Below are 16,176 nucleotides of genomic sequence, written 5' to 3'. Positions count from 1 at the left end.
TAACCTACTTTCTCTCTAAACACGAAAATTGCTATAAAAAGGAAAATGCATTCGGCTTTGCAAGATATACTAATTTTAACGGCAGTTAATCTTTCTAATCATGAGAAAAAAATTTAAAGCTATACAATCTTCAAGATTAATATAAAGATAATGTCTACTAAAATAAAAAAACATAACAAAATTACAAGAACACAACAAAGTATCTAAACATTAAATAAAAACCAAGGAACAAAAAATAATATTATGTAAACAAAACATTATTTTAATAAACCTATCAGATTTTCTCTATCAGATTCTTAATTAAACATTTAATTTTACTATTATATGCACATTAAGCTGTTGGGTGCTCCATTCTACCCCTAAGTGCTCCATTCTTACGATTAGACATATTTTTGAAGAATGTACTCACTATTCGCCAATAATAAAGAGAATAGGACTGAACACCAAATTTATCAGAACCTCTCACAGATGAGGAAGATAAAATTACATTAGTGTCTGAATTTTTAAAAGCACATCGCCTTCTTTATAAATTATAACTCCTCTTCGATTTTTATTTATTTTATTTTATTTTTATATTTTTTATTTATTTATTTTATTTTTAAATCTTTTTTTTTGTACTTTTATCATGCCATAGGCGTTGATGACCAGAGGGTTTTACGCCTTTAACCAACAATCAACAACAACATTTAATTTTTAATAAGCAATATTTAAATTTTTTTGTTAAACTCCCCCTGCCCAATAAATTCAATTTCGATAACCAAAACATCAACAAAATAACTTTTTTGTTTTTTAAATTCGAATATTATCTCTTGGAAAATTAGGTGTTGTCATGGCAATTAAACAAGCATCTTGCTCTACTCTAGCAGAAAAAGTCTTTTCATAGTACACTTTTTTACAAATGTAAAACTTTTTTCATTAGGTGGAGTAAACATGAAACATGTAAAGTAGTCTTTACCGACGGTACATGATGTAAGTAAAAAGGAAACATACCAGAGACAAGGGGAACTATACATCCTAAACTTTCATTTTACTTCTTCAATACATTTTTCTATTGCAAAAAATTAAGGACGAGAAGAGGGAATAAATATCGATTTGAAGAACATTTTCATTTTGTATTCCATTTAGTTATACTTTTATATTTATAATGCATTATAATGCATACATTGCATATCTTGTTTGCTATTTCATTTATCACTTTATTATTTTTGTATATATTTTTAATATTTTAATATTTATTCTATATTTATTGTATATTAATTTTAACATAGTTTGTTGATTTTATTTTATTTTTTTATTTATACTTGTTACTTAAGTATCTTTCTTATATTTTCTCATATGTCTATCACTATTTTATTCATTATTCTGTTAAAGGCGCATTGGGTTAAAACCAAAATATGAAAGGGAAAAAGAAGGGAAGGAAAAGAAAAAAAAAAGAGAAAAAGAAAAAGGTAAAAAAAGGCAGAAAAAAAAAAAAGAACCGAAAAGATGAAACGAAAAGGTCACGTTCTAATGTTGTATACTACTAATGTTTGTAATTATTATTGTATACTTGTATGGATTAAAAGTATCGCCTGATTATACTAAAATAAGTATACTGTGTGACTAGCAACCCAATGAAGTTGGGCAGCACAACTTTGTATATAAATAAAGTTATATTTTCTGACATATTCTTCGAATTATCACCATTACACTTGATAAAATCAGAAAATAAAAACATCAAGTTAATTGGAATCAATTCTGGTACCGTAATAATGGTGTTTTCATATAATTTAAGAGTGATTTTTTTTTTATTAATTTATTTATTTTTATTCTTATTTTATTTTATTTTAGTATGAATGTAATCATGTAATTCATCACTATTACCTATTACCCACAACTGTGTGGCAGAATGTAATATCTATTAATAAATAAAAAGCATCTAAAAAAATAAATAAATAATGGTGTTTTCAATCACTTTCTCTTTCTCCCTTTTCCTTCTCCACATTCTCTTTCAACAAAATATTTATTCATTTAACATTTAATTTATTATTTATGTATACCCTCCTTCCACTTTTTATGTCATTGTTAAAATTGTTAAAGATCAAATCATAAATTTCACACTGACATAACTTAGAAATAGACACGGGGCAGGGAGTATACAGTACCTGCAACACCACGAGAAATACAAGGGTACTGGTGTTATAATGTAGACGAGGAATACTTTATTTTAAAATGATTTAAATAAATTTTAACCACTTACGCCTTCTTTTTTTTTAAATGCTGATGAATTAAGATAGCATGATTAGCTTTTAACACGAACATTTTGATTTAAAAAATCTATAAAACACCAATTTAGATGTAATTTCTAGATCAATATTACCTTAAAAACCCATAAAAACGAATTATAATAGCAATAGAAAAAAAAATCTTTAAAATGAAAAAGTACCATTAATTTTCTAAACCTGGAAAAAATCTTTCATTGATAATAGAAATGAATAATAGATGAATTATATTCTGGGATAATGAATGAATTTAATTATTATTGGTTTTTATGGCAATAGTCAGATTTCACTTTCCCTTCCTATATGAAATAAATAGTAAAAGGAAGTAATACCATCCTGAGTTATAAAATAATAGCTTTTTTGAAATGTACAAGGAAATATTTCATCGTAAAGTAGGATGGTAAGTGAAAGTAGTGTGATGGCCGCATTAAATTATTTTTTGTTTTAATAAAAGAAATATTTTTAGCAGAAATTAATCTAATAAAAATAAAACTATGTAACCGTTTTCAATGATCACACAATGATTAATAGTAACACCATATATTTACATAGTAAAAAATAAACCCACAGAATATAATAAAACCTAACTTAGTATTATTAATTTAAATCTAATCAAATTTTCTAAACTCAGGTATTTATTTCTCATTTTAGGTAGGAGAGTACGATGTACTTTCTTCTTATTGAATTTATTTTATTAATTAAATTACTGAAATTTTTCAGCTGTCCAGTCGTTAATAAATAGAATTATGAATATAATTTATGAATATATTGCAGTGATATTTTAGGTAAAAATATAATAAAAGGTTGATTAATATCAACCGTGTGGAGAAAATATTATTATTTTCATGATAAACAAAAATGTGTAAGTTTTATATAAAAAAAGTAATAATTTCTATCATTAGTATAAATTAAGAATTATTTACGACTTACGAATAATTCCTTTGAAATAGCATATCAATGATTTGAGTTTATAAATAACATTTATTTAATTAAGAAAAAGTTGATTTATTTTTAAAATATAGTAAAAGTGTTTTAGTTAACTTATAAAAATTAGTAATTAATAATAGTAATAATAACCAGTAATAATTTTGAAGATAGAAGTAAATAATGAGAATTATAATTAAATTTAATTAGCGAACATGATCAAATAAACAAACTTTAACTAAAGTATTTAAAGATTATTCAAGTGAAGTAGTGAAATGAAAATGTTGTAAAAAGACTCAACGCGAAGAAATCATCTCGACAAATATGAACTTCAATTGGAATACCAACAATTAACTGTTTTAAGACAATGTTTAATTTATATTTATACTGTACCATTTAAATTTGTTACTATCAATTAAAATTGTTTATATTATAAAATTTATTATGTACTCTCCTATATTTCAAAATATTTTTAAATTAAAAATGTTTAAAAGATAAAGATTTCATTTAATATTAAGTAATCATAATTATATAATTAATATTAATTAACAATTTTATTTTACATTATGTATGTTATTTACGATACAATAAAAACTTGTAGTAAGATGCAGTTCTGTCATCAATATTTTAAATAACCCTAACTTTGATATGATTCTAATATACTGAAGATTGATCACATTAAGTTAAATGATCTAATAAATGATAAAATATTCAAACGAAATCATAACAACGTGTATATATATTTATATTAGTATGTATTTGTAAAGAATATAAGTTTTGACTTTTTAATATTTTACTGTAATTATTCTTTAGATAAACAAATATTATTATCGTGTTTTATTGTAAATAATACTATACAGTATTATTACCAATATCGGTTTAAAAACATAATAAATAAAATCCAATGAAATAAGAATGTTTGTAGAATCAGTACATAAGTAACCGAGTAACAGAAATTTAAAAAATAATTCAGTATTCAAAAAGGATCAATAAAAATTTTATGATTTCCGTATATCACATTCCTTTGTATAATTACCTCTTATGTAAAAAGTTAATAATTAGAAAAAAAATGGAAATAATCTAACTCCCATTAAAACACGGTAAGTAAAAAACAACAGGGAATTTAAACCGTACAAGATAAAAACAAATGTAAGAGCGCCAGTCAAACCCAAGGTTATTCGAAAAGTAAATAAATATTATAAAATAAATTACTACGGAAATTTTGAATTATTTTATTGAAATTCTAGTATAATAACAGTTAAATAGGAAAAAACCATAAAACGTCAGGCTACAACAAATTGTCTTCATCAGTTTCCAAAATCTGTCGAAAGACCCAGCCCAAATAAAGATTATTAGAATATATACTAATAAGAAAATGTTAATTCTTATTAGTATATATCATAATTATAATGATAAATCATAATTATTGTAAAAGAAAACTGTATATTGTACTGTTTAACATAATATTGAAGCTGAACTTTATGAATATAACAAAACATAAACATACCAATCAATGATCATCATGATTTCTACAGTAGTTGTTCGACAGGCTTCTAACACTTGACTGAACTAAGACACTCAACAACTGAGTCATGTTTTATCAGTTCCACGTCACAGATTAAACAGCTCCTACCTTTAAGACATTAATCACAACCATTAAATTACTGTCACAATATAATAAAGAATATTAAAAAAAATAAAAATAAAATATTTTGATAAAACCTGTTATAAATTAAAAAGAAATGTTAATGTTGTAGAACTCTGGTTTGTTGAGTTCACAAAACCAAACTTAGGAATGCAGTGAGTGTTTATATTAAAGCTGTAACAACCGATATCACATATCAGAAGCTTACATAATTAAATTTAAATTATCAGGTTCAAATTATAAAGCACTGACAGACTTAATAAATTATTCCTTTCGCAAGGATATTAATTTAATATTTAAATTCAGTGTTAGATTATAGGTGAGAAAATTTCATTGTTGGTATACTATACACACACTATATTTTTCACACAAGATATAAAACTGAACTTCAACGCATCAATGAAATCTACATAGCTAAGAATTCTGTAAAAAACTACAAAATTTTATTTTATTGAATATTTAATTATGTCATTTAAATTAAATTTTAAATTTGGTTTTAGCCACTAAGCAGAAGCAGCAAAGCTATAAAATTATAAGAATTTAATAAAATCGAATCGTTTTTTAATACCGAAATATAAAATATTGCGATGCTGATGATAAATTCAAGAATATAATAGATTATGAAGGCAAAATTTTCTTCTTTTTTTTTTTTTAATAAACTTTCACTAAATTGTAGATAAAACATTAAATTGATTTGAGAAGATAAATATCAATAATATTATCAGTGCTAAGTAATATTTATTTATGATATAGAAAATAAAGAAAAATTCATCCAGATAAAATAATCATCACCAAGATAACGAAAATTTCCACTGAACAACAAGCAAACTAGGTATACTTTCACTATCGTGACGGCACAACTACAACTTGAATGCACCTGTCAAGCAAAGCCATATGAAAAATAATCAGGAATACCCATAAGGAAAAAAGAAATTCTGAACCATCCTGGAAGATAGGTGATGTAACAACAATGACGTTTTTAATGACTGTCCCGCTATAAATGAAAAGGAATTCTCAACTTGGAAGTTGGAGTTGAAAGTCAAGTAAAATAATTACACTTATAAGGAAGCTAAAATTATTCTGGTATCTCTAGTAAAAATATAATTAAAAGCGTAAATAAAAAAGGAGGTAATAAAACTGTAGGAAATTTTCTAATTTAGCTCTGCATAAATTATTCGTTAAGAGCAAAAGTGGTATAATTTAATGTTATCATCAAAATTAATTTTCATAAAAAATTATATAATTATATAAAATAATTATTTAAATAATTACTGAGTGCATTAACTTAAAACTATTTAAAATAGTTGAATATGCTTGTAACTATTATTAACAAAAAAATATCTCCGTAATTTTTTTTAAATCTCAAACCTTAAAGTTAGACTTACAGAACTTTTGCAGTCCACGGCTCAAATGTCTTAAGCGTAGCCAACTACACAAACACCGAACAAATGCTGAATAAGAAAATAGCGGATAAAGAGAAATATATATTTTAATTGGAACTATAAAATTAGCACTTAATACATCTGAGATGATATTTGACAATATAATTGAAATTTATTCGAGAACGCCAAGTTCATTGATGAAGGATAGAAAAATTACTTACACATAACTTTTGGTATTGTTAAAACCTTAGATACTTAGGTACCCACAATGCAAGTAGCTCTTCAGTCATACTCAAGTTTTCATTGGATCGCGCCTGACCCAATAAAAAGTCATCGGTGAAATTTAAGAAAAAAAAATCATAAAACTTAAATTGACAAGTCATAAATATAGATTAAAACAATTTTTTTTAAGCGTTAATCACGAACAATAATAATTAAGAGACTGAACGAGTAAACCGCCAACAACCTTCACACCTTACTCCTCTCAACCGCTCAAAATCGAAATACTCTTCAGCCACATCTGGGGCATTCACCCGTCAGTAAGGACTTTATTTTTAAGTGCGTGGTTAATTTTTTATCCATTTTAACAACTTTACACTCATATTTCAATCGCTGGGATGTTAATTCATATATATTTACCTGCCTCACACCATCTCATTTTATATTCCATGCGGTGATGGAGTGTATAAGACAATAAAAATTTAATAACACATTTTTAACATAAACAGAAAGAAGATTATATTTTTTTTTAAATTCATTTACTAATTAATCACAATAAAATACGAATTTGTTTATACAGCTGCAGCGACTAAAGGAATATATAACGAACTTACTTCACCGTAACACTTGAGACTTAAGTGCCTACCTCCTGAAATTTTGAACACCTAGTTCCTATGCAATTTGGGGTTTTAACTAAGCTTTTTCGTTGAGTTTATCAGATGAGAAACGCTCATCAAATATTTTTCAGAAAGTAAATGAATTCGTTAATGACAAAAATATTTTATAGAGTTTACTCATGAACTTGATTAGTAAATAATTTTAAACATTATAAATAATTTATTTACTCTCACAATAATAAACGTTTAGAATTTTTTTTTTCATTATTAGCGCAGTTGAATTTCAACATTGTGTAATAATGAACTTAAATCGTAAAAGCGAAATGTAATTAATTTAATATATAATAAACACAGCAGCGGTGTCAGGTACACACTTCCTTAATTAACTTGCCATCCTAATTATTGATCACTTTTATCTCATATTGTTTATCAATTTCCTCCATTAATTTTTATCGTTAAATGTTGAACAAATGATTTCTATCGAAATGTTGAATAAATAAAGAAATATGAATAATATGAAGAAATACGAAAAAATGCCTCAAGTTAACTGCACATTAGTTAATGAAAACAACGTTTAAATAAACAGATACAGCTATATAAACAAAACAATTTTTGAAATTTAATTTAGAACGAAGAAGGTTTCATTATATTTTCTAAAATGAATAACATATTATAGAAAATTACTAGAATAAAATGGTATTGATAAAATCGTTCAACTTGTTATATTGTAACAACTATAAGTTTAAATAAGAAGTACAAATAATATTGAAGATAAAAATAAGATACTTTTCACAACACCTTCATGAGAATGTTACAAAAATAGAATAATATAGTTACGTATAATTTCAAGTAAGGGATCTAACTAATTTACATAAGGAGACAGTGACAGGAAACAATAAGAAACTGACAGAATTTATTTACATTCATGAATAAATTAAATAATTTATGATAACTAATAATATAGAAATTAATTAGTTACAGGACCTATTGTTTAAAGGGCAGAGGTTGTTCCTACAATTATTAATAAGTTTTTTCTATATTAGGTAGATGCTTCTATGGAGGTAATGGTAGTATAATTCATTAAAATAGTTATGATTCATTCAGAAGTATTCATGAACTTCGCATATCCTCTATTATTCTTCGCCGCGATAATGGACGGTCAGAATGAGAACAGTTTGGAGTGCCCGAGATGAAACCGAAGAGATTGATGAATTACTTCCCAAGATTAATTTTTTGTGATCCCCTTACGCCCTCACATTTCTTCCTATAATTCCAAACCATGGTGGCTTTCTATTCCAAACGTCAGCAATAAAAAATCTTTCCATATTATTGATCTTCCCAGACAACGTTATCCATCCACTTTTTGAATAAAAGATACAAACTTATTAAAAAAAAAATAGTGTTCGTACTATTTCCTATTCTAATTTCTCAGCCATTCCTAACTCCTAAGTACCATCATTAAAGCATTTATTCCTCCACCACTTTAAAAATAAATCATCCGCATACAATTATATATATTATTTTAATAGTTTAAACAATTAGATTATTCTGTTTAATAATAAACTCACGAGTTTGATACGCTGTCAATGTAGTAAGAACGTACCGTGTGTGTCTGTAATGTCACTGTGTGTAACAATCTGTCATACAATATTTATTTTAATTTCAAGAAAAAAAAAAAAAAAGATGTTTTCCGTTCTTCTCACGTATTCAACTACTTCTCTTTTTCCTAAAAACTGATTATAGATACGGTGAGACGAAGCCAAGTGCGGTTTTCACAAGTTATTCTAAAACCACACTTTGCTGGTTTAGCGAACAACAACGGAAAAAAAAATCAAGGCCAGAATATTACTAAATTGTATTTATTTCTTGACGACTATTCTATTTATTCGAAGAATGATTAAAGGGATATGCTAATGAACCTTTTATATACATGCATTTACAAAGTAAATTTTAAAAAATGAAGGAGTTTTCTAAAAATGGTCAAACGACAAAGCTTAACGAAATTTTTTGTTTTCTGATCTAATCGGATTTCTGCGATGAAACTGAAATTATTTTAATTTTGTGAAAGTTGAATTTTTTTTCGGTTTTATTCATGAAAAGTTTAAAGAAATGTTAGTATACTTTAGTATACGTTTAGAATTTTGTATTTAGTAATTTTACGTCTAGCGTGATTCTGACCAAATCAGCTCCTTGCACAACCGTTGGTTTAGTAACAGTACTTCTTTACAAAGTGCTGAACTGATCCTTCATGGGTTGTAACGGTACAGATTTTAATTTAATTTAATTTAGTAATTTAGTATATATCATATTAATGTAAAAAAAATTATCTTTTTAGACAGAGCTCTTAAATTATTACTCAACGTTTAATTTTGGTGATATGAAAAAAAAAGGTTATTTGTTTATATGCCATATTATAGAGTTTATATATAGTTACATTCTATCCAACATAAAGGATCACCATCTGGAGAATGTTTAAGCTACGAAGGTTAGAGAGGGGGTCTTGCATCAAAAATTGATCGTTTTGTGATAGTACTTATCACACTCAAACTATTTTTCCCTCTAACTTAATCCTACTACTTGTTAATCACTTATTAGTGATCTAAAGTTACTAAGGTACGCGAGGAGGAATAGTCATTTTGGCCAATGGCAGAGGATATACAATCCATATATCATGAATATTAGAGGACCAAGGATAACTACATGTGGTGCTCCGGGTAAATCGGAACAAGTTGAGTCAAACACCACTTTTCATTCAAATCGTCAACCAGTAAATGAAAATTATCATCACCCATCACTCCATAAATATTAACAATGTTCATCGTAAAATTCTGCGAGGTCAAGTTCGACCATTGTCAAAGGATTAATGACGACAATGAAAACAGAGAAACTCCTCACTGATGATCCTTTGTGAATGCACAATGGTATAATTCGCACCTTCACAGTTATACAAATAAATTAATAATTATCACAAGATGAATTTATTTTGAAAATAGTTCTTATTTTTTTAAATTGCTAGTTGAATCTAACACGACACAATGCATTTTTTCTCACTACCTACATTTTTTAAAAATATTAACCGGGCTTAGAAAAATATTTAATGCGGATAAATAAGTTGCTAAGTAATGACTGCACTGTACTTTAGGTAAAGTGAAAAATGCAGTGAGATGGGTAGTGAATTTGAGGCCAGCTAGAAGGTATTGATCACTTTGCTTTCTCTCGCCGGGTATGCACCTCCTTCAAATACCCTAAACTCTTCAACCAGACGTCATAAATCACGTGGTGCTAGTGAAGTATAAAACGTTAGTACCAAATTTGAAGGTTTAAAAAGTCAGATTACATTTAATAAAACAATATTTTTGTATTAGTTGGTTTATATATTTATTTTGTTAGTCTAGACACTTATTATAATGTTGATTTGTCAAAGAAATTCGTGTAAAACCAAAACATTAAAAAATCAGGTTCGATGCACAAGTCCACCATAAAAATTGTATGGTTTCACGAGGCGAAAATAACGAATATCAACTTTGTTCTTGACATGAATACTAGTCTAACAAAATTTAAAGATAGTAGGTTTTGTGGATGTGATCGAAAGAGATAGGTTGGTCTCGTTTTTTTTTGTTTTTTTTTCGATTCGAACTCATATCTCAATTTTTCTCAATTAATTATTTACGAAATACTTTAATATTGTTTATTTATCTATTGGTGATTATTGCTAACAATGAGAATTGGCTATTTATTTCAAATAATAAAATTAAAAGTACTTTGGAGGAAGATTTATTTCAATTTTTAATTCGATATTTAGGCTCTGTTAGACAACTTCAAGGAGGATAATATTTATCTGGCCCTCTTAATTATTAATCTATTTAACGAGTTTAATCAAAATCAAAAAATATTTTTTAGGTTTTGTTTTTTTCTAAAAATGGCTCTAACGTGGTTAGTTATGTTCGATTTTGGAAAATTTGCCATAACATCCCAGGCATAAATATGAAATTTAAGTTTAGTATGACCTTTCCTTTTTGAGTTCACATACAGAGACCATCTTGTAAGACTTTGTTATTTGGACTCAATACGTGTATTTCCGAACTGCAATACTTTCACGTAATATATATTCCAAATATCGGTGCGTGAAAGTAAAAAATCAAAAATAGAAACAAATAAATAAATAAAAAAAAACAGATGCTAAAGAGGACTGAATAAATTTAACATATCAAGAAATATATTTATTTTTAATAAATATTATTGGTGAAATTAGGTTAGGTTGTACAACATGTTACTGAAAACAATTGTACAACGTTATGGTGTTAGTTAATTACAAAGTTTTTCAGTTATCATCACATGAACATCAAATTAACCTAAATCTATATAAGATCAGCGATGCTGTTTCCTGTCGTTAATAGAAAATCAGGACTAAAACTAAAAACAACTATAATAATTTATAAAAAAATACTAAGGCGATTCCTTACTAATGTATAGTTGTGAAGTGTGTGGATCAGCATCATATACAAAAAGAAAAAAATTGTAGGCATTCCAAAACCAGATATTCAGAGAATCGCAGTAGATTTTCCCAGGTCTGTAAAAAACAGCCAATGGCATTGTTAACTGCAAGAGGAATCGATAGATTGCTAGGGAATTGATTTAATCAACAATCGATTAACTAAATTCCATTTCCATCTATCAACAATTAAAGGTGGGGTGTCATAGAACTTAGACAATCAAACTCGCTAAGACTAAAGTCCTGACTGATTAAAGACATCCTCTTATAAAATCTTTATTTTTTTTTATTATAATTTTTTTTTTTTTTTCTTGTGTTCTAATTATTTTGTTTATTATATAAGTCAGTTATTTTGAATTATTATATTAATAGTATTTCTTTTTGTTTTTTATTTTTCCTAGATTATTAATTATTTTTATTAAATTATCTTTATTTTAATTATAATAGTTCATGGTTATAGTATTGTAAATACTTAGGGTATCTCTTGCACGAGTCCTTAACCCCCCCTTCCAATTATCAGCTGTTAAAAGTATCTACAAACATTTACAATAACTCTGAAAGGCCGATCTGGTAATAAAGTAAAAAAAAAGTTTACTTTTATCTCATAACTTACCAAAATTATTTAAATACAAATTTCTAAAAAAAAAAAAAATTCTATAAAATCAGTTACAAATAATCTGGTGATGCCAAAACACTCAGATACTATGCATTACACATGAGAGACTCAAATATGAATTAAAGCATACAAAATGAATAAATACCTATACACTAAATTTTAAAAAACGTTTTGAAGCATAGAAATTGAAAGCAAGAATACATCCACACAATATGTTCAAATAGAGATGTGTAAGAACCCATAGAAAGCCACTGTAATTAAGTAAACAGTAATCGAAACTGACCTCAATGATAAGTAGTCGATAAACAAAAGATACATGCACTCTACTCAGCATTTCAATTAGTGAGGGTATAAATACACACGAAAACTACACAAGAAGTGATCATTTAAACAACAGAAAATACCTTAAACAAAAGCCCTACGGGTCCCTAAACAATGCTAATAGACAACATTTTACCAATTGAAGCATCATCGAGACTAACGTTAAATGTGAAATTATATAATTTGGTAACATAAATACACTATAATAATACCAGGACATTTGAACAATTGAGATCATGGCATACATCACATGAAAAATCCACCATAACAAAATACGCAGCTAATCACAACACAATCGTTTATTATAATTCAGTATTATTTATAATCACTATATTAGTAAATAACTAACAATTAAAAAGTCTTGCGAATTGTTAAGTTCCGAGGAACAGCATGACCTAACTAGAGAATTTGGTACCAAAGCTAAAAACAATTCTCCGAGTACTCTTGATGGAAAACATTGGACGAAGGATAGGCAGTTTCATTAATTCTTTCTATTTTTGGAATTATGAAACAGAAAAACCTCAAATTTTAAGTGGAGTTAACTTTTTTACACGATCTAGTGTTACGGTTGCCATGGTGAAATAAAAACACTGGCTAGATATGTGTAGACAAGAGGACTTACTTCTACTTCTATATACTTCTACTAGACTTAGAGGTCATGGTAAAACAAAACACGAGCGATATGTTCTGACGAGTGGGTTTTGTTTTTGTGAAGGCGACAGTTTTGATTTTGGAACACGTCTGTTCAGGCGAGTGGGTTTTGGTCTAGGGAAGTTGACTTTGATTTCGGAACACGTTAAGATTGTTAAATGTGAAGTGGTAATAGTTTAAAGGCCCTCTGTCTGTACTGTTTGAACTAGAATATCACCATATGAGAAATGTTTTCATATATGTTTTGTTTTTCAAAATTATGGTATTTTACTTCAATGGACATTCATTAACACTAGAAGTGGGGATATATTGCAGTGAAGTTTTTTCAGCATGTCCTGGATATAATAATAATAATATAGTAATAATAATGTAAATATAGTTATTAAGGTTAAGCATTAAGTTAAGGTTAAATCAACCTATAATTGTTTTATTAATTGATAAGAATTCCTTTTTCATTCTCATTACATAGATTTCTTAGTATTAATTAACTTTTGTACATATAGTTCTGCTGTTCTTTCCCTGCTTTCAACTTGTTAATTTACTTTTTTTATTAAGTTTTTTTTGTTGTTCACGGAATACTACGATAATTCAACAGGTGGGTAGGTAACACACCTAGGTTTTCTGTTATCTATATGTAAAGGTATTCTCCAGTGGTCATAATTCAACAATTGTTTATTTTATTTATATTGTGGGCATAATGCATGGGGTTTTCGTTATTTCCAAGAAAAAAAATAACGTGGTGCCTAAGGAGTAATTTATTCTTTATTGTTTTGTTTTTTTTATTCCTTTTGCGATTATTTAATTTTTTATTTGACTTTAACTCAACCCCTTCTCCGCTGAGCGTGGGCAATGATAAACGTATAACTAAGAATAAATCAAAATTTGCGGTTATACTAGCGCACATATTTATCATTAAAAATAATAAAGACATTTGCACAATTTTATATGGAGTATCTCAGGTATTACTGGTCCAATTCGAAGATTTTTTGCAACGAATTTAATAAGTTTTCAAGTTTCAACCAATACATAATTTTACATAAATACATAATTTTCATTTCTTCATTACATTTCCCTGTGCCTTAAGAGGGATTTAATATGAATACGAGAAATCAAGGCATTAAGGGCATTAAGGAGGAGCATTTAGGCGAAATTCATCAAAACTGGTACAACAGTTTTTCGGCAACAGTTAATATAAAAAAGATTTTTTTACAAATGTGAAGCAGCTATTGAGAATGTCCAATTAGGTACACAGTAAAAGGGATAACAAAATCAGCATACCCGTTGAGAAGATTGTATGTTTGTTTGGTTTTTTTTTTTAACTTAGGGATAGTGATTCCTAAATAATTTTTATATTTTTCTTCTAGAATCACAAATGACCAATATATGAAAGCATGAAATCTCTAATCAAGCACTATAAGGAAATGAAATGGGGAAAGATAAAAACGGGTGTCATCATGGGGGAAGTTCGATAAATTAGTTTGGAAAAAAAAAAAAAAAATCGATAGTCATTTCGGAGAAAAGCTGAGCAGAACTAAAGGTTTTCCAATTTTTAGCTACTACGTGTAAGACACTTTGGTCGATTACTAAGGCTAATAATTGAATATAATAAAAGAAACTAATAAACAATAAAGGTACAACTATTTATTGCTAACCAACGCATTGCCCTAGTTTGCACTTATAATGATAATAACTGATCAGTTGTCATCCTTGTTTTAATTAGACAGCCCTGACGAAACCCTGCAAAGTGGGGCGAAAGGTTGGTTAAGAATAAATATTTTTTTGGTACCTTTATAGACCACCATCCAGACTATCTTCATACAATTTACCTCCGACCGTCAACTATCTTCTTCCAAAACAAACTAATGAAGGTTGTGATACATTTCAAATAATAGGCGTTTGGAGAAAATGATAAAAAAAAACAAACAGATAAAATAATTCATAATATTCATCAATACATAGAAACATAACTATAAACAAAACTGTGAATAATTTGTATTATTTTATGTTTTGGATATACGTTTAATAAAGGAAATAATCAAACTGAGTTACAATAATCTTGATCGTTAAAGATCACATTTGATTTTAAAAAAAAAAAAAAAACATTAATAACCAAACAAGATGTATTAATAAAATTTCTTTAAACATTAAGCTAAATGATTTTAATAACACAGTGATACAGAATGACCTGTCACCTGGCATTTGGGGAGTTTCAAAGGTCACTAAGAGGGCAACAACACTGTCTGCACCCCCCCAAAAAAAAAATGAATTATAAGTATATAAAAAAGATATTTAAAAAAAAAGCAAACATTTTTTTCATTAAAAAAATATATACTCTTTTCAATAAATTTTTTTTTTAGTAAACGCAGTTTACCTCAGCGCGAAATCACGCATTTGGTATCTAACCTTCTTCTCTATATTAATTTCGAATAATGCTTGAACCATTGAGTTATTTAAAAAACGTTAAGGTTTGGGCCATTAAACAAAGGGTCGTGTTAGTGGTGAAATGCTAACTCATTTTATCTAATTTTAATTCTTTATTGCCCGAAGAGTGCTAACATTAACACAATTTAACAAAACAAACAACAAAACCTTAACAGTTTAACACAACTGGATTAATGAAAAAGAGCAGGATCTGTCTAACTCATTCGTCAACATTCATCTCTCGTGAGAGCCGAGAAAGGGATCTAAAGTGCATAATATAACGACGAGTTTAATTTAAATCGTTTGAGTTATTTTTGAGAAAATCGGAAAAATGTGAAATTCGATACTATAAAATGGCACTTTATTGCATTCAATTTTATCGAAAAAGTTGCTATCATATCCCATTTATATATACCTGCTTTAAATATATAATTTCAGTTTCCTAAGACTTTTGATTCCTAACAATTTTGCGAGATTAGGTTTTTTGGATCCAGGGGACCTAAAATCATATAATTATTCTTTCTCTGACTATATACGCCATATATAGGTATAGGTAAGTAAAAATAAAAATCAACACAGGATTTTACACTCATTGTCGTTTTAACGGCTAAGGAGAATTTAAATAAT

General features: G+C 27.3%; 1 protein-coding gene across 7 annotated transcripts in view; it reads right to left on the bottom strand.

Moving 5' to 3' along the window:
• The window catches only part of LOC106680284 (HEAT repeat-containing protein 5B), a 145,623-nt gene that overhangs the window by 104,510 nt on the left and 24,937 nt on the right, over nt 1-16,176 (bottom strand). For 5 of the 7 annotated variants that reach the window (XM_014419865.3, XM_014419858.3, XM_014419864.3 and 2 more), the window contains exon 2: nt 4,693-4,818. The exons of the other annotated variants lie outside the window; for them this stretch is intronic. In XM_014419865.3, the coding sequence (XP_014275351.1) occupies nt 4,693-4,709 (17 nt within the window). In that variant the 5' untranslated portion in view covers nt 4,710-4,818. The remainder of the gene's footprint in view (nt 1-4,692; nt 4,819-16,176) is intronic. 7 annotated transcript variants of the gene reach the window in all.

The sequence above is a fragment of the Halyomorpha halys genome, unplaced genomic scaffold (assembly GCF_000696795.3).
Source record: "Halyomorpha halys isolate HHAL.00 unplaced genomic scaffold, Hhal_1.1 Scaffold252.1, whole genome shotgun sequence".
In the NCBI taxonomy this organism is placed as follows: domain Eukaryota; kingdom Metazoa; phylum Arthropoda; class Insecta; order Hemiptera; family Pentatomidae; genus Halyomorpha; species Halyomorpha halys.
Note: the sequence above shows the minus strand (reverse complement) of the source record. Positions and strands in the feature narration are given on the sequence as shown.